The following is a 22,834-nucleotide window of genomic DNA, read 5'->3' as shown; positions in this document are numbered from 1 at the left end:
GTTGGACAAAAACATGAAGTCATCTTCACTTTGTAACACATGTTTATGTAAAAGGGCTGTTCCAACCCTGAATATATATTCTGTAATTTATTATGGGTTTATCTCCCAGGTAGTCGCAATGTGATGAATCTAGTGCAGTTCTGCACAATTTTCCTTAAGGAGATAACGATTGAACATTTTAAAATGGTGTCTTAGATTAGGTCTGTGTCAATACAATATTAATAAAAACATTTTGATAAAATAAAAAACAAAAAAACATAACCATAAATAAACTGCTTAACGGCTGGTGCAGCAAAACAAAGGTGTTACACTTTTTTACATTTTATTATAAAGAACATTGTGATAATTTATTAGGTTGACAACTTCAATCAATGGCACGCGCTTCATAGCAAACAAAATATGAAAAGCTGCTGTGGATTGACCACAGATACATGTTTAACAATAATCTATGGTTGTACTAAAGGAATGGATAGAAATGTACAAATTATATTATGTTGGGGGAGGGGGGGGGGGGGGGTAATTGACATGACAGAAAAAAGAAATTCAAGAATTAAAAACTGAGCACTATATAGTACCAACATGATATATTTAATTTGTTAAGATTCTGTCTGCTTATTTACATTGATAGAGATGATGTTGCTGGTTCACAGTATGACAGTTGAGAGTCAGTGTATTCAGCTTGGTTACTAACACGGCACTAGTTTATATGAAATCTGTTCAATATGTAATCAATTTCATTTTGTCTCTATGTGCGTCGTGAGGATCCTACAGCACTGTCAGTCGTGTTGTTCATATCACAACCTGAGGCCATGCAAATTCCTGGAGAACCACGAAGTCCGTTGTATCCTCTCAAACCAGGCCGGCCCATGTGTCCCCGAGGACCTTGCTCACCTGGATGACCATCAAATACTGTTCCAGTTCTTCCCCGTTTGCCTAGTTTTTTTTTTGTTTTATTTAGAAAATAAGGAATTATCAATTGCAGACACAGTTAAGCAATAAAACAGGTAATATTTTTTTTAAGATGTGTCAGTAAATCAAATGCCATTAAAAGTATTCCTCATTGATTTATTATATATGCCATACTTGCTCAGGCTAACTGCTCCTCATGTTGGTAGACTATTTTTTTTTTTTTTTGGGTGTACAGACATAATTACTGTTGTTCTTAAGATTTTGCAAAACGAAAGCCAATCTTTACCTCTCGGTCCTTCATTTCCAACAAAGCCTGGTAGACCATAACCTTTAGCTCCCTTATCACCTGACTCTCCTTGATCACCTGAAAGTAAACACAGAACCACATATGATCATTTAAAAAGCTGAAGAATGCAAATATAGCTACTGCATCAGTATAAGTACGTACCACTGAAAAAAAAGTTTAGTTTACAACAAAGTTCATCAGGGATTTTTAAGATGTAAAAGTACAAATGTGGTAGAAAATGGACCAACTATCGTTATATTAAGCATGTTTACATACTGTAAGTCATCAATGTGTACCTTCACAAGAAATGTATCAAAACTTTATAAAGTATGATCCACGTCAACCCCACAAGAAACATTTTAAAACATTTGTGTTTATTGTTTTTGCCTAAATGACTTAACTGGTAAACATAAAGACAAACAAACCAATACATGAAAATATAAGGATCATTATTTACAGCACACAAATGCTGATGCATTAACTGCAATAACATAGATACACTTTTATAGAAAGTGCCATGGTAGCATTCAAAACACATACCTATTTCTCCTTGTTTGCCTGGATCACCTGCGTCTCCATAGAAACCCTCTTGTCCTTCTTCACCATCCACCCCATTTAAACCTGGTTCACCCTAACAATGACAAAGATACAAAACACATGACATACATTTTTTTAAATACTAGCAAACTAGATTACTTTTTCTTTCTTTGATTGGTATCAGGACGAGTATCACTGGTTGAAATGATCTTGTTTGCTGTTTGTTTGTTTGTTTGTTTGTTCTTACTTTAAGTATGGATATGCAGTTTTGCCAAACATCATACAGCAGATTAAGAAAGTTTGAGCAGCTGCTTCCTAATAAATAATGCGTTGTGCTTTAGGTCACATTATAGTAAGACTGTTACACAGCACTGGAATGATTGGTATCAGGAAGAAGCCGACTTTAATCTGTGCCTTTAACCTATAGCGTTTTTAAAAACAATCTGCATTTGTAGGTGAAAAGATCTTCAGTACATGATAAGGAGAGTCATGGATGATAGATATAAAAGCGCTGGCAATCACTTCTGCAAATATGTTTCCACTGAAAAGTCTACTGTAACCACCAGACAATTTGGTGTTAGGTATATTTGCAATGGTTGAGCATTATCTCAGACTGAAGCAACTGATTTTCCTTTGAGGTCTGTCTGGCAAGTGCATTCGTAGCCTGGGTTTCATCATGCTGTACCGCTTATCGCTCTAAAGTGATCTCAAGTAGAAGTAGGAAGAAGGTTTATCAGAAGCAAACATCTCAAAGTAGAGACCAAACTTGATTCAAGAGTTGTATAATAGTATACATGTTTAAACTGTTTAAGATCAGTTATGATATACAACAAAAGGGGTCTATGTCATTTATGTCAAAATAGACCCCAGCAGGTCAAGTACATTGTCATTTAACTATAAAAGAGGCCCAGTTATAAAAGTATGACCTATATAGTCTTTCCATAAAACTTTAGCATCTAAAGTTTATCTTCTTGTAAAATACAGCGAAGTTAACTACATAAGAAATGTGGGAAAATATTTCCAAGCTGAGATACAGTCATTCTCTGCTGAAACACAAAATGAATGCCTTGTCTGCAACATGGTGTCTGTCTAACAGAGACGTGGAAAGTTGTAATGTTTTAATTCCAACCTATACTGCCAAATATTTCAGCTTTCTTACTTTAACACCATGACATTCAAGCACTAATTTGGCTGAGAAAAAAAAGAGAAACAAACTACTTAGTTTTTAAGCATTGCAGGAAATGGGGCCCGTGAAAATAATCATGTAAAAAACTTAAAGAAAATAAATTACGTGTAAGAACAGGTGGTTAAAATGATATGAATTTAATTATATCAGTTTTCATAGATTGCAAATGCGCTTTTGTTTTATATTTAGAGTACTTTATTAAACAGACTATGTTACACACATTTTAAAAGATGCATGTTTATACTCACAGGTGGTCCAGGTTCTCCGTTCAAACCCTGGGGTCCTGGGGGTCCCATTGGTACATCACCATAAAGTGGACATGCACTGGCACATTTCCTTCTCACAACATTTGCATATACTGACATCTGTTCAAGCACCACTCTCTGGCAGACCTCGATTACATGTTCTGCAGGGAATGTTGGTCCCTATTTTAAAAAGACACAAATATGCAGTTTAAGACAATATGTATGTGCTGTTTGTATATTTTATAAAACTACTTACAGATCAACAGAACAAGCTATTCATTCTGTACTGTTAAACATACATGATCAGCAATAAATGTTATTACAATTTGAGTCAAACGTTGCTATTCAAAACATGCACCATGCAAAACATATTATGTAACAAAATAATGTTAGTTTTACATGACAAGCATTACTGCCTTAATGTGTGTATAGTGAATGTTTTTAAAGACACTTACAGGGAGTCCGGGAGGCCCTTGGAATCCGACAGGACCTTCATCTCCACGGACACCCTTTGTTCCAACGGCCCCTGAAGATCCAGGCTCCCCACCTGGGCCTCTTTTACCTTGGACTCCCAGTGGCCCCAATAGTCCCTTGTCTCCAACCTAAACAAGTGAATATTATTAGGAGTTACAGAAATAAAGACATACCTAATCTTTTTTTTTCTTTAAAGAGACAAATCAAAAACATTACACAGGTCAAATAAATAAAATGTACTACTGTACCTCTGTTTAGATTGTAGCCATTGAACCTCACTAAGACTCAAAATATAATCATAATAACCCATTTTAGCTATCAAGGCATGGGTTATTTTTTAATGTTATAATATAGATAAAGTATAGAGAGTGTTTGCAAACCTAACTTTTAACACATTTAAAACAGTGATTTGATTGGTACTCACTTCTCCTTTTGGGCCTTTGACTCCTTTTTGTCCCTTTGTAAAGACATAACAAAAATGATTAAAAACCAGACATTACAAAATATAAATAAAAAAACTGAAAAGAAATTAAAAACATATTTATATTTTACCTTGTCACCTTTAACACTTTGAATGCCTTGGATACCTGTGTCGCCCTATGAAACAAACAAACACAAATATTCAATGTAACAACATTTTAAATGCTCAGTTATTATTATGTATGATAATACATATCATATTGTGACCAACATACCGTGAGACATTGTTACCTACAGTATGTATATCATTACACCCTATTGTATATTACAGTGACAGCAATTTTAGGCTTCTTATATATATCTGTAACCAAAGACATAGCCATTAGTTCAGCTAATGTCATCAGCTACTGCTACCCGTGAGTTCCACTTTGCTGGTTGCTAAAACAAATATCTTGCTATACTAGCTTTGAGCAGCTCTACTATAGGAACAATTGGTGTCACAAACATGTCTTCAATGTTAATAAACTTGCAATACCAGTCGTAGTATTTTTTCAAAGATTGCTTTTTTAGGTTTTGTTACTTCTGGGTCTGGACACAAGGGGGTGCTAATTTGAAAAGGCTGCTCCAAGTTTTTGCCACATAAAAAGTATTGTATGTTAGTAGCATACATCCCCTGCCATGCTGGAATTGCATAATTAACAGAAACTGTATGTAAAAATACAAGTGTGACATATGAACATCCACACATATTGTCCAAATTGATATTCTAAATAACCTGAGATTAAAAGTGTGACAAACCTACAAATGTGTATATTATTATTTATTATTATTATTTATTTCTTAGCAGACACCCTTATCCAGGGCAACTTACAATTGTTATAAGAAATCACATTATTTTTATATACAATTGCCTTATTTTTTACACATTATTTTTACATACCTATTTATACAGTTGGGTTTTTACTGGAGCAATGTAGGTAAAGTACCTTGCTCAAGGGTACAGCATCAGTGTCCCCCACCTGGGATTGAACCCACAACCCTCCGGTCCAGAGTCCAGAGCCCTAACACTGCTGCCTTATATATATGTACAGACACCTTTAACTTGATCCCAGTCTTTGGGGTTCACGCCCCCTTTCCTCTTTGTGATACTTGTACATATACCGCTAATTCATTCCCTGCAACACCTTTAATATACAGTACTTGAGCGAGTGCAGTCAGCGTTTGCATAGATAGACAGTTACAGTCCATGAGCCAAAACTCAGAAAGCCCTTCATTTTAGAGCTGGCTGCACCCCCTGTCAGGCAAAGGTTTTTTGATATAATTTTGTTCCTTAATATGTCTAGATTCCATTTCTGCCTTTTGCCAAGCTGAATAATTATCCATTTCGATGCAAAACAAACTATTTTAACCCTACCTTACCTACGTTCAGACAGTAGAACGCTGAAAGTTGTATTGAAATATTTTTATTATTAATGTTTACTTTTTTAAAACATATTTTTGTATTAATACCCAGGGCTTTTATCAGATTAGTTTGTTTGTGCACTGCGTCGATTGTTTCCTGATTGTTTCCCTTGGTAACAGAGGAGCGGGGAAGTGTGTTCAGAAAAAAAAAACTGATTTAGCAGTTCGTTCAAACAATTTAACACCAAATGATGTAACTTGTTATATAATTCTGTGTAAATAAATATAAAACTATAAAGAAGGGGCAACAATATTAATCCAGAAACAGGACAACTGTTTTTTTATGCTGGGTTGTTTTTTGGATATAATAATAATAATAATAATAATAATAATAATAATAATAATAATAATAATAATAATAATATGACAATGCAATACACTTATATAGAGCTCTTCATGCAAGAATTCTGCTTTACAAAATAAATATAAAAAAGCCTGTGTCTAATATATAATTCAGCTACAAATAAACAGACCCAAACAAATACGTTTTGGTCTGTGAATAATGTAGAGAGGTGAAGGGAACCTGTACCAACGCTGTGCTGAGGTGTCAGCGTTTTACAATTAGATGTAATAATTGGAACAGTTCTTATTTCTAGACCCATATATCAGAAATCATATAGATAAACTAAGCTAAACATTTATTTAAAAGATAAAACTCAATCACAACAAACACATAAAGGGTACCTGTGGCCTTAGACAAGATGCATTTCTGTTTCGAAACCTCAGTCTCATTTGCTTTTAAGCGGCTGCAATAGGACAATATGATTCTGGACCAAACCATTCAATATATGGAGGGGGGAGTGTTAGACATAGGATTATTATTATTATTATTATTATTATTATTATTATTATTATTAATAATAATAATAATAATAATAATAATAATAATAATAATAATAATAATAATAATGACAGTGTTTTAATCATGTGTGTATAAGTGTATGAAACTGGTTATGAAACTATTTATTTATTTATTTATCTTTACTATAACTAGCTGTAAGTCTAGTGCCTTGCACTATTGTTTTACAATAATACCTTACCTGATTGTCTGAATTTGTAATGAATTTGTACACTTGTTAGCCCTTTCAAATACGGTAACTACTGAATATAGCACTACACCACTATATACTTTTACTATAGTAAATGGCAATATTCAGATTTCTTAGTAGTCTGAATTTGTACTAATACTTTTAAACTTTACCTTAGATCCTGGTCTTCCTGGTAAGCCTAGATGACCCTGTAGAAAAATTAGAATATTTATTACACTTTGTGAAAAGTGCATTTCTCTCATATTTAAAATCATTTTGGAATATATACTGTATAAAAGCATAACTTACAGTTCTTCCTGGCGGGCCAATAAATCCTGGTCTTCCTGGTTTTCCTGCTGATCCCTTCGGCCCTTGTTGACCCTGTAAAGAAACATTTTCATGGCAAAAACCTCTTTCCAATTCAATGCATCAACTCCAACCTGATCTACTGTGTAACTATAACTAGTCTTTTATTAATACAATTGTTACTCACACATTATGTTTGGACTGAACTTTTAACCCTTTAGTGTTGCCTCGTTCACACCTACACACAATTTTTTTTTTTTTAAGTGCCATCAGTGAAATGTCACACAATGCTTCCTTTGGTCTTGGAAGATGTCAGCATCAAGTATCATGGCTTCCTCTCTAGTGGGTGGGTTTGTCAGAGAGTGTTCAAGTTTCTTACCCTCATTACCAGTCAAATAAGGCAACTATTTTTCACCATAAGTAAGAATCAGAATAAAACTTCAGAGACTGTATTCAAACACCTTCTAAACCCTACATTACTAAAATATATTCAGTGATGAAAATCCAACAAAAATGTCCATGCAGGGATTGCTCTCTGAACTGAAGGTAAGACTGGCAAATGCTGCCACAATTGTATGTTTCAGTTCACTGATAGCATTCCATTGGTCTTTTAGGTTTGCAGTAAATACACTGATACAAATCGAATGTAATAGCTACTTACAGGCATTCCTCGTGGACCTTCATTCCCCACAGGACCTTGAGCACCTTTCTCTCCCTTTTAAAATAATCATTAAAAAAAAGCATTTGTTTATTTGTGTTCTTGAAACCAGTAATTATATGAATATGTTTTCTATAATAATTACCAGTTCCCCTCCTTGCCCGAGACTTCCTTCTCCACCCTGAGGACCTTGGTATGCCTAATGCAGAAAAACACAAATTATAATCGCATTGAAAGCACTGACTTTAAAATAAAATTAAGTGGGTCAAAAGAGGAAATATTTATGCCCTTCCATGTTCACGAATCTTACCTCTATACCAAGATCCCCATCTCTTCCCGGCATACCTGGGTCACCAACAATCCCCTACAAATGAAAAGATATATAAGCGTGTTCACATTTATTTCATTGTTAATGAAATGTTGATAATATATGTATTTTATTAGATATGTTATTACCTTTATTCCTACAAACCCTTTCCTTCCCTGAGGTCCTGGAACACCCTATATCAAATACAAAATAAATAACATTTAGTAAAAGCAGTTTATTTATATATTACACTGTTAATTTGTATGGTAGGGCGTAATGTACAGAGAACGGCATCGTTAATTGAAGGGTTTGTAAATATGAAGTAAAAATGATATGTTAAAAAGCAGATGGACTGTAACAGTAATATGGCCAGAACGCTTTGAAAAGGTACATTTTTACTGAACAGTTTCTTTTTGGTTTTTTTTACTGGAATTTAACTGTAAAAATACACGTGGACCAGATTTGAAGAAAATAACTCAAAATCTGCAGTCTCGATACAGTAGAATCTTTGAAGGCCACACAAGCTCAATATGGCAGCCAAATAAGGTCAAGGTCACCAACACATGTAACCCTGTAAATATGAAGTGAGTACCTCAAATGATCTCTGAGACATAAGGCTGCCACAAAAGGGTAATCTTTTCTTGTACGATACCCATAATCGAATCATAGACTACAGTTATGTATCAAGTATGAAGCCAATATCTCAAGCCAGTAAGATCACAGCAGTGAAAGATACTGATAGTAAATCACAATAGAAACTCAGGATGAAAGCTCCTCAGCACTCTGTAATAATACTGTTTTGGCAATAATGACATCAGTGTTATTGCTCTTAATATTATGCGCCCAGTCATTTTTCAAAAAGTATATTTTTCGATTATAAATTTCAAAGAACCTGTATGGCTTTATGTGAAACGATTCCATGAACTGTATACTTCTACAGTGTTCTCCATTACCATATCCCCATGTACCTTATTCAAATCCTGGCAGGTACAGTAGGCATAATAATAGAGGTAGGCACCTCAATTAATGTATGCAAAATGTTTTGGAATAAATGTGTGTAAATCAGCATAACTGTATCTGCTATGGCGGATAAATAGACACTTCATTGTAAATTGCTTGCTATTTGTGTTTAATTTGACTTTAGTAAATTAACTAAAACTAGTTACATTTGGACTATTTCATCTTTGTAGCTGGGTAACAACTAAAGGGTGGTTTGCACGGGACAAAAAATCAACACATGCGAAACATCAAAAACATTTTTTTATCTCAGATCATTTTCTCAGAGGTCCTCTTCTTTTTTTTTATAGGATACCGGGACCTCCTGTATGACTGATGCTGACAGTAAATCACAGTGCCAGACTTACAGGTCTTCCTTTGAATCCTGGGGTTCCCTGTTCACCTGGATCTCCAACAATGCCCTACAAAAAACACATTTGTTCAGTCATGAAACTCATGCGAAAGATTATTTATTGAAACATAGACTAGACAACACTACTACTTTATACATCGTTTACACTACATTCTTTGGCCTTTAGACTTTGGCCTCTGGCCTCACCTTTCGAGGTACCCCTGCCCATAAATTAGCTTGCAGATTACGGCAGACGCTGACCATAGGATAGCTGCCATCCCCGTCAGACAAAGTCAAAAAGCAGGTGGAAGCTGGGCAGGAGGTGAACTCTGGCACACAGCAGGGACGTAATGTAACGGGAGGTAAGATATAAATCCTTTCCTTGCTGATCATTGGATGTAGATACTAGCGATTCGATTGACGATTTGAACTGGTATTGGAAGCGCATAAAGTGATTTGATCTGTTCTCTTCTAGAACCTCTCCACTTTGTTTAATTCAATAGAATTCAATAAAAAAAGGTCTACATAAACAAATTCTGTCTGGAATGTTTTGTTATTCTTACCTGCCGCCCTTGAGGGCCAGGTGATCCTTCAGATCCAGAGAACCCATCATCGCCCTAAAAATGTAGCCAGGAAAAACATTATTGCAGGGAATGTGTGAATAACAATATTTCATTTCCATCTTAAAAAAATAAATAAATAAATAAAAAAATAAAAGCATTCACCCCTTTTATTCAAAACTATTAGGTTCTTTGTCATTTTAGGAAACCAAGCAAATCTGAACCGAAAAGTACATTTTACTTGCAGAATTGTTTGGAATTTACAAATGTAAAGCAAAATAAAGATGTATGTACAAACACTTCCTGATTTCCAGGTTGTTTAACTGCCTACCATGTGCAATCTGGTGGTGCTTTTATGGTAGACCTTCACATTTGGGTTGCTGTATAATATATTTCTATAATAACTGCCAAATAAGTATATAATATTATAAAAGATTAAAATAAATTCAAAAGAAGGAAAAGGATGGATTTGACCACTAAAGCAAATATTACCTTTGAGCCTTGAAATCCTGGAATTCCTTCATAACCTGGTTCACCTATATCTCCCTGGAGTAAAAAAAAAAAAAAAAAATGGTATTTCAATATAAAAACTGTACATACATAATACATACAAGTAAATAAAAATAGACTTGCCATCTGTATACATAGAGAAAATGGGTATCGGTTCTACTGTATTCTATAAAGCATTTGGAGGAATGTGGCTGTTTGTTAAATACATCCTTTCTAAATCAAGATACATGACAGAAACAGACGCCCTAAAAATGAAACTCCTTAGAAAGGGGTTTATGTTACCAATGTGTATAAAAATAACTTATAGCCCTACACTTCTAAAAAAAAAAAGGCATTAATGCCACATTCTCAACAATCCTACCGTTTCCCCCTGTTCACCTCCCTCTCCTCTCTCCCCAGGTTCCCCAGTCACTCCCTGTCAGGGCAGAAAAAATATTATGCATCCTGTTTCACTATATAAATGACAAAAAAGTTAGCAGGCTCCATCGCTGTCAAAATATATATTTGATTTGTGCTGATTTTAAATGTATCTTTCTTGCAAACTTACCAACGTCTTAACTTAACAATGCGGAATAGGTGACAGACAGATCATCGAAGTAGAATAAATGAGAAGTTATATGGCACACAGTTTTGAAACAGAAGTCTTTAACCTTTCATTCTCCTACTAACACCCATGTCACACCCTACACTTCTAACACTATTGTCACTTAAAGCTTACATGGTATCTCAACATCTCTTAATGACTAGCTTTACAAAGAAAATAGAGGAAGTTGCATTAAGAGCTATGCTAGCATTCGGGATTTCAAGCATTATGTAGAACTGTCCTAAGAATTAAATGTAGTTTACACTGATTTTTTTTTAAAATTATTATTATTGCTTGGACCTTGGTTTATATCCTTTGGCTTGCACTTTCTGAAAAAAAAAAAATCCAACAGGATTTAAAAAGATTAGGCATACTCAATAGGTGGCTTCCTTCAATCAGACAAATTAATTATTTTCCCAGCAACAGTTGCCTAACAGTTACACTGCACATGTGCAAACTTACCTTAAAACCTAGAGCTCCTGTTAACCCATGAAGTCCTTTGGGACCCAGGTCACCCTGTAAGATAGATAGTATTCTGTTACTGCCAATTGCTGCTATTCAAAAGCCACTGAAATGCTTAGTTGTTAATGTTAGAAAATGTACCCGCTGGCCGTGGAGTCCTCTCATTCCCTTTTCTCCTTTTATTCCAGCAATTCCCTAAAATAAAACATGTTTCATAAACATGCAAAGAATCCTACTTGATTGTATATCAATGCAGCTAATAAAATAGAGGCTTACTTTAGGCCCAGTTTCACCAATGAATCCATAGTCACCAGGACTGCCACGGACACCCTAGAAGAAAGACATTTTTTATTATAGTAAAATAATAATCCTTAAGGTCAATACATCATTAAATACAATGGAAAATGAATCTGAAAACATATATTAGTATGTGTTGAGAATTTCATTGCTATAGAGATTTGTCATAATTGCTGTATCTTTGCGTCCTTTTTTTGTCGGGCATAAGTCTTGTTCGAAAACAAATCCAGTTTGATCTGTCTGTACTATAATGTGCACTATATTCTCCAGTCTTATAGATATAGCTTTCATAAACATTTTGAAATCTGAGTTTAACAGGAAAATGGTGAGAAGATAGCAAGTTAATCTTTTTTTTTTTTTAGATTACTGTGATGTTTCACGTATTAGGCAATCTTTAAACATATTTACTATATTATTATAATAAACGAGGCAGTTAGGTATTAATCTGTAAAATAATTATTAAAACCACAAGGTCATTTATTTCATGTTCATTTTCACCCAGTTCTTCAGTAGTACAGTAAGTGATTTTCTGATACCTTTTATTTATCCTTTGTTTTTAATGAAGTATGATAAAGGTTTACTTGCTTTGATTCAAACTCATATAATAGAGGTATCATATTTTCCAGTGCTAATTTCATCTTCCAGTGTATACTTTTGTTCATCCCTGCTTTAGCATTATTAAGTTCACGCAAATGGATCTACTGCCCTTTTCTTGTATGTCCAGTTTTTGGCACTTTTTTGTAATTATTGTCACCATAAAATACATACACTGTCCTCTTATTACAACTGTTAAAGTTTCTCATATGACAGTGGGATTTTATGTATCTGAACTATTTATCTTTAAGACTATCAAGCTGGGACCTTGGGTTGTTGTTTGCTTTTCTTCATAGGTATCTGTCAATATGGTTACGTCAATAAAACTCAGATGTCCGTATTACTCACAGTTCTCGTAAAGATGGTCTTATAATGAGGGAACATGTGGTTATTTTCTTTCTTGTCCCAGTAAAAATTTAAATGGGAGCCAACTGTAAATCATATTTAAATTAGCCTGATCCATTACTGAATACATTATAAGGGCTTTCCTGGCTCAACAATGCAGCTCTAGAGAAGACAGAGAAGCCAACACAAGCTCATAAAACCCTTATGTTACCCTTATGTAACCGCCTGGAATTCAATCTTCAAATAGAAGAAAAAATATTGCTAATTGTTTAAAGCTGTTTGGAGCTAAAAGGGGCTATATGGAAGTTTTAGGCAGTCGTTTGAACACTTAATCACCAGAAATATGATTCTGTTTTATATTAGCAAATATACAGTTTATATTCATATGAGACCTTCTTTTTACCAAGCATATTCATGTATGGAAATAATCCAGCAGCTACACATTTTGCATTTTGCACTGATACACGAAATGCACGATACAAGGGTAGAAACCTGAAGATAAAGTCTGTTCTCCCAAGATGAGGCGATAGTCATTACGTTTTGAGGGGGTTCTAATTTTTTGTTGAACTTTTGTATATTCCCTTATGAATTAAAAACATTTCTAAAGCACAGATGTGTTTGATCAGTATCTTCTGCTGATTCATGCAGATAAACAGACAGCCACACTGCTATTTTATTGCAGTTTTTTTAAAAAAGGTAGTAGCTATATATTAATAATCTAAACAGTGGCAGATTCTAATGCTGCACTCTAAAATGCATTATTTCCATTGGGCCTTCTTTAAAAAAAGGACTGTTTAAATTCATGTTTTTTTGTATTTAATAACATTTTCTTTGATTAACTAGTGACAGCAAATGCTTAACCCTCTCTAAAATACTTGCCAAAGGTTTCATGAACAGCCACCTTGATTTAATTACAAAAATACGGTGCTTAACAAAACAGTCTTTAAGGTTTTGAGAATGGTCTGCAGGGTGTCAGCAAAAAATCTGTAGCAAGCATGTTTACTGCTTGGGAGGATGTGATGTGGAGAATAAGCATTTATGTATCAAAATACACCTCATGCATGTACAACCACAATCTATATTCTGCACTGGTTATTAAATGGTATATGGATAATTGTGTATGTTTTCAAATTGCAATCATGTATGTGTATTACTTAGATGGTCAGCAATGTAACTCCAGGAAAACATGTACAAAATGCATCAGATACTTACCCAATTTCCTAGTCTTCCAGCTTCACCTTGATGGCCTTTGTGACCTCTGCGCCCCTAAAATAAAAAAATAAATAAGTTACATACTGTAACTCTTATTAATGTAGACATCGTTTGAAAAATACGTAATATACAGTATATGTCTACCTTGGGCCCTGAGGGACCCTGAACTCCAGGTTGTCCATGCAGACATCTACATCCGGATGGATTTCCAGTAAGGCCAATCTCTGCACTTCCTCCACACTACAAAAATAGACGGTAAATGAAATGTGACAATCGTTGGCTTATCATTAGATTTTTTTTTACCTTTAAACAGACAAATAATTCAAATACTTACAACATTGGAAAGCTCACAGCACCCTTCAGAATAGGCTTGGTCGGGATCACAATTAAGATCTATTTGCTGTAGGTCCAGCTGGCATACAAATGATAAAAATACAATCATAACTGTTTAATTATCTAACCACCTGGACCATTCACCTATACAATGTTTCACTCTGTGTGGCAAATACTAAATTAAAAACATAACATCATTTTCAGTGTAGATGCATGCCACCAAAGTCTTGTAAGTACTGTAAGTAGCCAAAATAGTAAGCATAGAACTGAAGTTTCAAGGTTTGATGGCTTAAGTTATTTTGAAGTGACATAATACTTACAGAAACAGATGAATCATCAACAGCCCTTTTTACTATAGACGTGTATCCACTTCTAATCACCGTTCGTTGGTCGTTAATTGGAATGGTGCTAATTTCCTGGCAGTCAATTAATAATTTCACCTGATCACCTTTCACACTAAGGGCTAGTTTGTGCCATGACCCATCAAAAAGTTTCTCCACATTGTAAAATGTTCTTAGAATTTGGGTATTCTGTGGAGTGGCATAAAAGAAGTCCAAGGATTTGGTGTCTCCTGAGAAGCGAATGCCAACTTGTTCGTTGCCATCAGAATCGCTCACTTGCCACAAATTCCATGAGCTTTCAGTGTCCTGCAGCATCTTAAATGTGGCTATGATAGAGTAGTCTGAAGGCAAGCCATCAGGATATACATCACTGAAAAAAAAAATAGAAAATAAAACACAATCAGCAAAATCAAGCAGAATTAATGGGTAATAACCAGCCCTTACCTCGCTTGCACCTAAAAACCTTTTCATTTTCTTGTAGATCATTTACTTTTCTATACTTCATTTTCACTTTTATTGTGAAGACCATTCATCCTCCCACACCAGTTTTGGATCACTTTCACATGAACAGTATACAGAACATTTAAGATACTAAATGGCTGACATACGTGACAGTTTCTATTGGTCTACAAACCAAGCCAATTACTTACTGACATTTCACTCTTGTATGAAATTATTGACTTTTAAAAAAATATATTTTGAGTTTATTTTTATTGTCCCCCTACATTTTATCATGTTTGCAAATATTACTAAATTATTATGCTTTGTGTTAAAGTGCTTTGACGATGCGTTCAGGAGCTGCTGTTACCTGCTATAGACATCCAAGATCAGCCAAGATCAGTCAAGTGTCTTTTAATTAGTAAGTGGCAGCCCCTCTAGAGCACTGTTGTGTATTGCCAGCAAAACAAAAGAAAACTTGAGCCAAAGTGGCAGATCACTAGATGTCTCTTACTTCTTAAAAGACACGTTGGCTGAATACAATGAAAAGATTATTTTCATCCATGTTGCTATTTATTAAAATGACCTTTGGTAGACAGTAACCATTTAATATGATGAATACTTTGGGTCAGATATCTACAGTTAATCACAGCAAGAATTGAACAAGTTTATAGTGTAAAAAAACAATTACCCCATTGATTTTTTTAAATGAATTGTAGGGTTAATACGGAAAGCTAATGCATCTGGCTCAGAGCCATCCACTGTCCTCACATCCTCTGACTGAGATATCCGGAATTCTTCTAGAAGGTCAAAACCTGAACAGCAATGAACAAATTGAACAAACTGAAGGGAACTTAGATTACAGTAATTAATTGTTTTAGAATCATGATTCATTGGTCAATCTACAATCCAATTACCTGCAAGTTCCCATCAACCTATAAGGTATATAAACTTACTTGCCAAACTCAGTCCTGCCATGCTTTCGAATGACTTCCTCCTCCCCAACCACCACCACCTCACTCCCAGCCTCGTCCAGAGATCACCGGGATGAACACGCTGCAACCTCCTCCCCAACCACCACCACCTCACTCCCCGCCTCGTCCAGAGATCACCGGGATGAACACGCTGCAACCTCCTCCCCAACCACCACCACCTCACTCCCAGCCTCGTCCAGAGATCACTGGGATGAACACGCTGCAACCTCCTCCCCAACCACCACCACCTCACTCCCAGCCTCGTCCAGAGATCACCGGGATGAACACGTTGCAACCTCCTCCCCAACCACCACCACCTCACTCCCAGCCTCGTCCAGAGATCACCAGGATGAACACATCGCAACCTCCTCCCCAACCACCACCACCTCACTCCCAGCCTCGTCCAGAGATCACCGGGATGAACACGCTGCAACCTCCTCCCCAACCACCACTACCTCACTCCCAGCCTCGTCCAGAGATCACCAGGATGAACACATCGCAACCTCCTCCCCAACCACCACTACCTCACTCCCAGCCTCGTCCAGAGATCACCAGGATGAACACGTTGCAACCTCCTCCCCAACCACCACCACCTCACTCCCAGCCTCGTCCAGAGATCACCGGGATGAACACGTTGCAACCTCCTCCCCAACCACCACCACCTCACTCCCAGCCTCGTCCAGAGATCACCGGGATGACCACTTTGCAACCTCCTCCCCAACCACCACCACCTCACTCCCAGCCTCATCCAGAGATCACCGGGATGAACACGTTGCAACCTCCTCCCCAACCACCACCACCTCACTCCCAGCCTCGTCCAGAGATCACCGGGATGAGCACGTCGCATAGATTTATTATTTTATTGTATGTTTTTAGCAGACGGCACCGGCATGCTCCGAAGGATGAGGCTATGCTCCAACAATTTTTACTCTACATATTTTTCTTCAACCACTGTTTGGGTTCTATGTTTTTGGATTATAATAAAGGTTGTTATTTAATGCATGATTGTTCTGATTGAAAAGATTACAAGTGGGACTTCAGTCAGTAACCTAAAACCTTATGAAATGTATGTCAATACAGCAGCTCAGTAACACAATCATTTCAGTATTTATAGAAACATCAAATAAAGCCAGGGCATTTGTATTATTATTATGATAGGGCAGTAGAAATAACAACTAATTTCCTGGAAAATACTACTGTAGTTAAACATTTTCACTGTGTAAATACATGCTGTTCAACACTAAAATAAAGCAGGAAACAAATGCATGCAAATCAATAGAAACCCAATGTACAGCTAGGAATGTGTTAAAGGGATCTTTTGCAGATTTGTATACTTGATGCCATCTGCTGTTCATGTATAGAATGACAGTTAAATCTGCTGAATGTACAGACAATAAAGGCTTTATTTACTCAACCCTATAATTTATTTACTGTATATCATACCACTGTGGGATTCATATGTTGTAATAAAATATAAATTAGGATCTGTGTCATTCGCACATTAGGTTGGAATGCTAAATGACACAATTGAGTTTAGTATGTGAATAACACTTTAAATATCAAATTGTAAATATCTATTTATGTTTGAAGTAGAAAACAATACAATTTAAATTATATTTAAAAAACAACTCAACACCAAACGAATCCCATCAAAGTGTATGAACAAGACTAAAGTATATTTTTAAGAATAGTCTTTATTTAGAGCTGTGACCAGATCTATACAAAGAACAGTTTATCATGAGGACCATTCCTTTTCTATTTAAAGATAATTCCTGTTCAATCGGAACATCCGTTAATGGTCTATTCCATTTTAATCAGTCCATATGGAAGAAAGAGATTCCACTGTGCAGTTCTTCAATGTGAAGAAAGTACTTGACAGGATTGCATGATTTATCTAACATTACCCTCCAGTGAACAATGCATTATTAGCCAGGGCCTAGTTTCACAAAGTCGTTCTAGGTAGCAGTCTGCTAAATCCAATTCACTTCCATAAAAAAATAAAGAAAATACACATTTACCCTTTAATCATACAGACTTGCTGAGTGTAATTTCAACTAAATATCAATCTTAAAATATTGTTTTTTGCAACAGGTAAAAATAAGATAGCTTGCTATCTAGCAGCCTAAGTGAAAGTGGCCCCTGATCTTATTAGTTACTGTATATTAATCAAAACTGCTTATCTGGAGGTAATGTATATACATGCATTATTTTCATTTACATTGTGTTAGCAGTTTGGTAGCAACTGATACAAAAGCAAACACTGGAGTCCTTGATAACAACCCAGATTGCCATAGCCTGAATGACATATCATGGGAGTACTATTATTATTATTTATTTATTTGGCAGCCACATTTATCCAACTTTAGATGCAGATTTATTTAATAGCATGTATTTTAATTGTTGGAATACCCTCTCTTGTCTAAATAAAACATGTAGATTAATCAAACAGCAACTACTGCAATTTTAATGGTAAAGTATTTTCTAGGAGAAAATAGAAAGGTGTTTGCTTACTGGTGAGAGTAAGACAAGGGAAATAGCCTAAAGCGTAGCATCACCTGGTGGCTGGATGTTAGAATTGCACATTTTCTGGAAAACTAGTATTCATTGACAGTTACAACTACAGCACATAACTTATGATACAGGAACTTAGATTTTAGATATGAATACATTAACCTCTGTACGGAATATATATGCCTTCATTGTTAAAATAAGTATGTTCTCCACAGCAATTAATAAATAGGTAAGGCATTCACTGTCATACTTAAGCAAGTAGATTGCTGCTATCATACTTACTTGGCAATTCCTCAGTTCTTGTCAAGCTAAGTAAAGCAAGAAGCACTGGGTAAACCAGCAGAGTTTTAAGAGCTGGAGTTTTCATGGCTGGAGATTCTGGGGATTATATACACCTGAAACAAAAGATTAAGGAATTAAAATTTTGTAATTTTAAAATACACATGAATGGAATTCAATATTACAAACTGATGGAGTAAACTGAAAAAAAATTGTACCAGTACATTTGAAAATGTTTTACCAAATATTAGTCACAATGTGTCATTATTCATTCAACTCAACACTTCAAACCTGTTGACCAGGGCTAGGAAATGCCTGAGACGAGACTCTTTTTGCATCTATATTACCCCTTGGGAAAATAGGTACCGATATATTTCAATTATTTTCTATTGACTATTATTAAACTACTAATAACATAGGGCTACTACTTGAAAATGGGATTTTTGCATGTGTGTGTGTGTATATATATATATACACACTGCTGTGCAAAAGCCTTAGACATGTTGTATTTTTCTACTCTGTTGCATTATGAGCATCAACTCAAAGCCTCCACTAGTGTTTTCTATTATTATAACAACAATGACTTGCATAAAGAAGGGAAACCATTGAGTGAAATAGCTTGCATCACTTGATTTTCAAGGTGTGGTATCTGAAGCATAATCAACAAGTACAGAGAAACATCATCTATAATTGACAAACCCAGGACTGGAAGACCCAAAAAGTTGTCTAACAAGGATGAACAATATTGAAAATAATATATCTTTAAGCAATAGAAAGAAAACAAGCTTTGAATTGACAACAGAACTGGCAGAAGGCACAGGTGTCATGGTCCATCAAATCAACTGTACAAAAGTCACACTTGAAATCAGGACTTAAAGGCTGTGTTGCAGTAAGAATACCTCTGTTAAGAAAGGTGAACAAGACTAAAAGGCTAAAAGGTGCTTTGGACTGTTGATGGATGGACAACGACACCTGTGCCTTCTGTCAGTTCTGTTGTCAATTCAATGCTTGTGTTCTTTCTATTCCTTAAGGATGTTATCTTCAAGTATTGCTCAGTGTTTTTCCTTCTTTATGCAAGTCAAGGTTGTTATAATAGTAGAAAACACTAGTGGAGGCTTTGAGTAAATTGTTGATGCTCATAATGCAACAGAGTAGAAAAATGCAACATGTCTAAGACTTTTGCACAGCAGTGTATATATATATATATATATATATATATATATATATATATATATATATATATATATATATAATTTTTTTTTTTTTTTTTTTTAAAGGACACAGGACCACATAGATTCTGCATATCTGTGTATACATGTGTCTGTGGCCTTGCTAAATACTAGCTGTAGAGAAAACTAGATTCACAATATCCCTGCAGCTCTATATGTATGTTACCCCATATGTACAAAGCTAGTTAGCGACCTTTTAGCACCCAGTTTATAGCTGGAGTAAATGTAAGTACTGCAGTCCTTCGAGGAGGAGTGTCAAGGCAAATACAAGTAGGAAATGGGTACACCACCTTTACATTACTTATTCAGTGGGTGTGTAAAGCCAACTTAGCATCTAACACTTTCACTATGATGTCAATTAACTCTGTTTTACAGATGTAAGCAGGCTTTCTTTAAGCTTCTCATGTAAACTGTGGTAAAACTAATGACATTACAACAGTGACTCAAAGATCCTGCACTGATTCAAAACAGGAAAGAAAAATGAAAAGAAAAACATTTGTGAAATAATTCTGAAATAATATAAATGTAGTTAAGTTTTCAAATGACTGTATCACCGTTTACATTAGCAATCTATTGTGGCTGAATAGACTCATTTTTGTCACACCTGAGTAAGGCACCTGAGTAAAGACACTAATATCAAATGGTAGGTAGGTCACAATACAATACGTATCACGATACATGTGACCTATGTAACACAGATCAAATAACCCCACCACTATTCAAATTCCCCAGCACTAAGCTACAAAGTATTGGCCATACTACTCTTTTATTTTAGTATTAGCTTTTGATGTTTTACAAGATCTGATTTCTTTAATTTTGAATGTAACACATTAATGTTTTGAAATGTATTAATTTGTATTTAACAGATTTGTGTTTCATAAATGTACTTTGCATACCATTAAAATAAATGCATACTTTGTCCTATGTCCTATGCGGTCATGGCAGGGTGCTATGCCAACACATTATATGGTAGTGTGATCATATTGTTCTGTGGTAATAATCCTAGACACTGAGATAACTTTTGTATTTTACCGTATATCTTGGTTTCTCATACACTTTTTGTAGGCAAGCATTTCAAAGAGATTGGTTGCCTCTTCTCTACTCATGTGCCACCCCCTTGTGACCCCTGCGTGACCCCCTGGTCCTCAGTGATAGCACAGGATCCTAAAGGGAATGGCAGCTACCTTTCCATTCTCACCTCACCTTTTCAGACTGCCCTTTCAACAGGACGGTGTAACAAAAAATTCATAAAGCTTTAACTCATGCATGACTTTTTAGAACATATTCTAAGGTTAGAAAGTCTATTAAAACATACATTAATCCCAAATGTCTTTAGAAAAATTCAAGACCAAAATGAATTTAATTTATCGAAAGTGGTCTAAAATACAGAACAAGAAACAAAACGACAAAAGGGACCTTTCCAATGGTGCTCAAAATCTCTGTTGCTACAACTCTAGCTAGCTGAAAACATTATTGCATTAAACATTAAAACACAAGCTATTCTTTATACTTTAGTAATTATATGATTAAACATGCTCCTTCATCTCAAATGTTCACTTTCTGAAAAAGACCAATATTGAACTTAACACCTACAGTCTGCTGCTAAGTCCCACTGCATGTTGGAAAAGGGCCACTGAAAACTTAGAACATACTGAATATGGTTCTGAAAGCACCTACATGTATCAGTTCTTTATTATAGGACCTCCAATAAAACACTGATGTTTCTTGCTAGTTTGTAGATTGCTTTCCCATTGAATTGAAGTACAAGCTCAGAAATCTAGCCAAATATGTATAAGTGCATTAAAAAAAAAGACTAGATATTGCCTGACATCTAAAAAATCTAAAGTGTTTTTAATAGTGTATTGTTATTCAAATACAGATCATTTAAGAGGCGCATCAACCATCCGATTAACAACTAAAATTAATAACGTACATTTTAAGTTAACTTCCCGTGTATTTGGGTTACAACAAATACATTTGAATTGTGTCAAAATTATTAAGCAAGTACCAATCAATAATTACCACTGTCAAAATTAAATCAACCAGTTTTGGTGCCTGAAAATGTTCAGTGTCAATGTATTTATTTTAAAGAACCCTGACTGCTGATATATTTAAAACTGTCCTGCCAAGAACACACAATAATTACACAATGGCAACCATTCATAAAATGATAATGCTATTCGACAGTCCAAGCCCAATGTATTTATGCAGACAGGCTAATTGAATGTATGTTTAAATGAAAATGACCCTTAGATCTGTAAAACACCTGCTAATAGGCGATTTACAATTTATAGACAGCTATTCCCTTCTATACCACAATAAACTCAAATAACTGTAAAATATTCGTTTTTCCCTTAAGTCAATGATGGTTTGTCTAAGGTGCAGTATTCCACCGCAGCACTGCTTGCTTTTTAAATTGTATTTATTAACTATACTATAGTAAACACGTTTATAATCATATATTAAAGAAAGAAAATACAGACTTACATATTATTAAAAAAATAAATAAATAAATCGGGTCCACAAGACGGGCTGCTGGTGTGTCGGTTCTGTGAATATAATCAATTTTAAAGTGACATCCCCTCGTGCCCCTGGGAGTTCGTCCCCAGCGCTCCGCTCCACCCTCGGTACCAATGGGATCCGCCCTCTCCCAATAGGTTCGTTACATAGAGCCTTCAAATATGATTGGATGCTGATTCGGTTATGTGTAAAATTAGTGCATATTATCTCAGCCTATCGTGTAACAAGTTTGCTCAACCGGGTCAACTCATCTAATTACAGTAATTCAATATTTTTTTTGACGTATTGTAATGATTCCATATATTTACGTAGATGTACACATGCCACGCATAGTTTGATTTAACAAAGGGTATTCCCAAGATGTCAATCACAACCTTGTTAATTGATAAACATACGTTTGTGGGTCCCGATTAGCTCACTGTCAATTTATGAGCAAAATAGAACATACATGAGTCAACATTTATTTTAGTACTGTTCTGCA

At 35.3% G+C, this 22,834-nt stretch overlaps 1 protein-coding gene across 2 annotated transcripts; it reads right to left on the bottom strand.

The window, feature by feature from the left end:
* Window positions 1–305: 305 nt before the first annotated feature.
* On the bottom strand, window positions 306–22,469 carry LOC117411559 (collagen alpha-1(IX) chain). Of its 2 annotated transcripts, XM_034019201.3 has the most exons (27): window positions 22,321–22,469; window positions 18,608–18,720; window positions 15,532–15,655; window positions 14,382–14,772; window positions 14,063–14,140; window positions 13,873–13,968; window positions 13,729–13,782; window positions 11,557–11,610; window positions 11,422–11,475; window positions 11,281–11,334; window positions 10,597–10,650; window positions 10,218–10,271; window positions 9,729–9,782; window positions 9,182–9,235; window positions 7,967–8,011; window positions 7,821–7,874; window positions 7,656–7,709; window positions 7,514–7,567; window positions 6,856–6,927; window positions 6,720–6,755; window positions 4,190–4,234; window positions 4,062–4,094; window positions 3,619–3,765; window positions 3,167–3,343; window positions 1,736–1,826; window positions 1,196–1,273; window positions 306–933 (listed from the first exon to the last, which is right to left on the bottom strand). In XM_034019201.3, the coding sequence occupies exons 2-27, from the start codon at window positions 18,690–18,692 to the stop codon at window positions 746–748; spliced, it is 2,280 nt and encodes a 759-aa protein (XP_033875092.3). In that variant the 5' UTR covers window positions 18,693–18,720; window positions 22,321–22,469; the 3' UTR covers window positions 306–745. The 2 variants fall into 2 exon arrangements, with proteins under 2 accessions (XP_033875092.3, XP_058881011.1); XM_059025028.1 differs by lacking the exons at window positions 15,532–15,655; window positions 22,321–22,469.
* Window positions 22,470–22,834: the final 365 nt, after the last annotated feature.

This window comes from Acipenser ruthenus, chromosome 6, assembly GCF_902713425.1.
Source record: "Acipenser ruthenus chromosome 6, fAciRut3.2 maternal haplotype, whole genome shotgun sequence".
In the NCBI taxonomy this organism is placed as follows: domain Eukaryota; kingdom Metazoa; phylum Chordata; class Actinopteri; order Acipenseriformes; family Acipenseridae; genus Acipenser; species Acipenser ruthenus.
Note: the sequence above shows the minus strand (reverse complement) of the source record. Positions and strands in the feature narration are given on the sequence as shown.

Coding starts and splice junctions, on each gene's coding strand:
- LOC117411559 (XM_034019201.3), bottom strand. CDS start 18,692: ATGAAAACTCCAGCTCTTAAAACTCTGCTGGTTTACCCAGTGCTTCTT. Junction 3,344..3,618: donor AAGGGCCTCCCGGACTCCCT/GTAAGTGTCTTT, acceptor TTTTTAAAATAG/GGACCAACATTCCCTGCAGA. Junction 1,827..3,166: donor ACGGAGAACCTGGACCACCT/GTGAGTATAAAC, acceptor TGTCATTGTTAG/GGTGAACCAGGTTTAAATGG.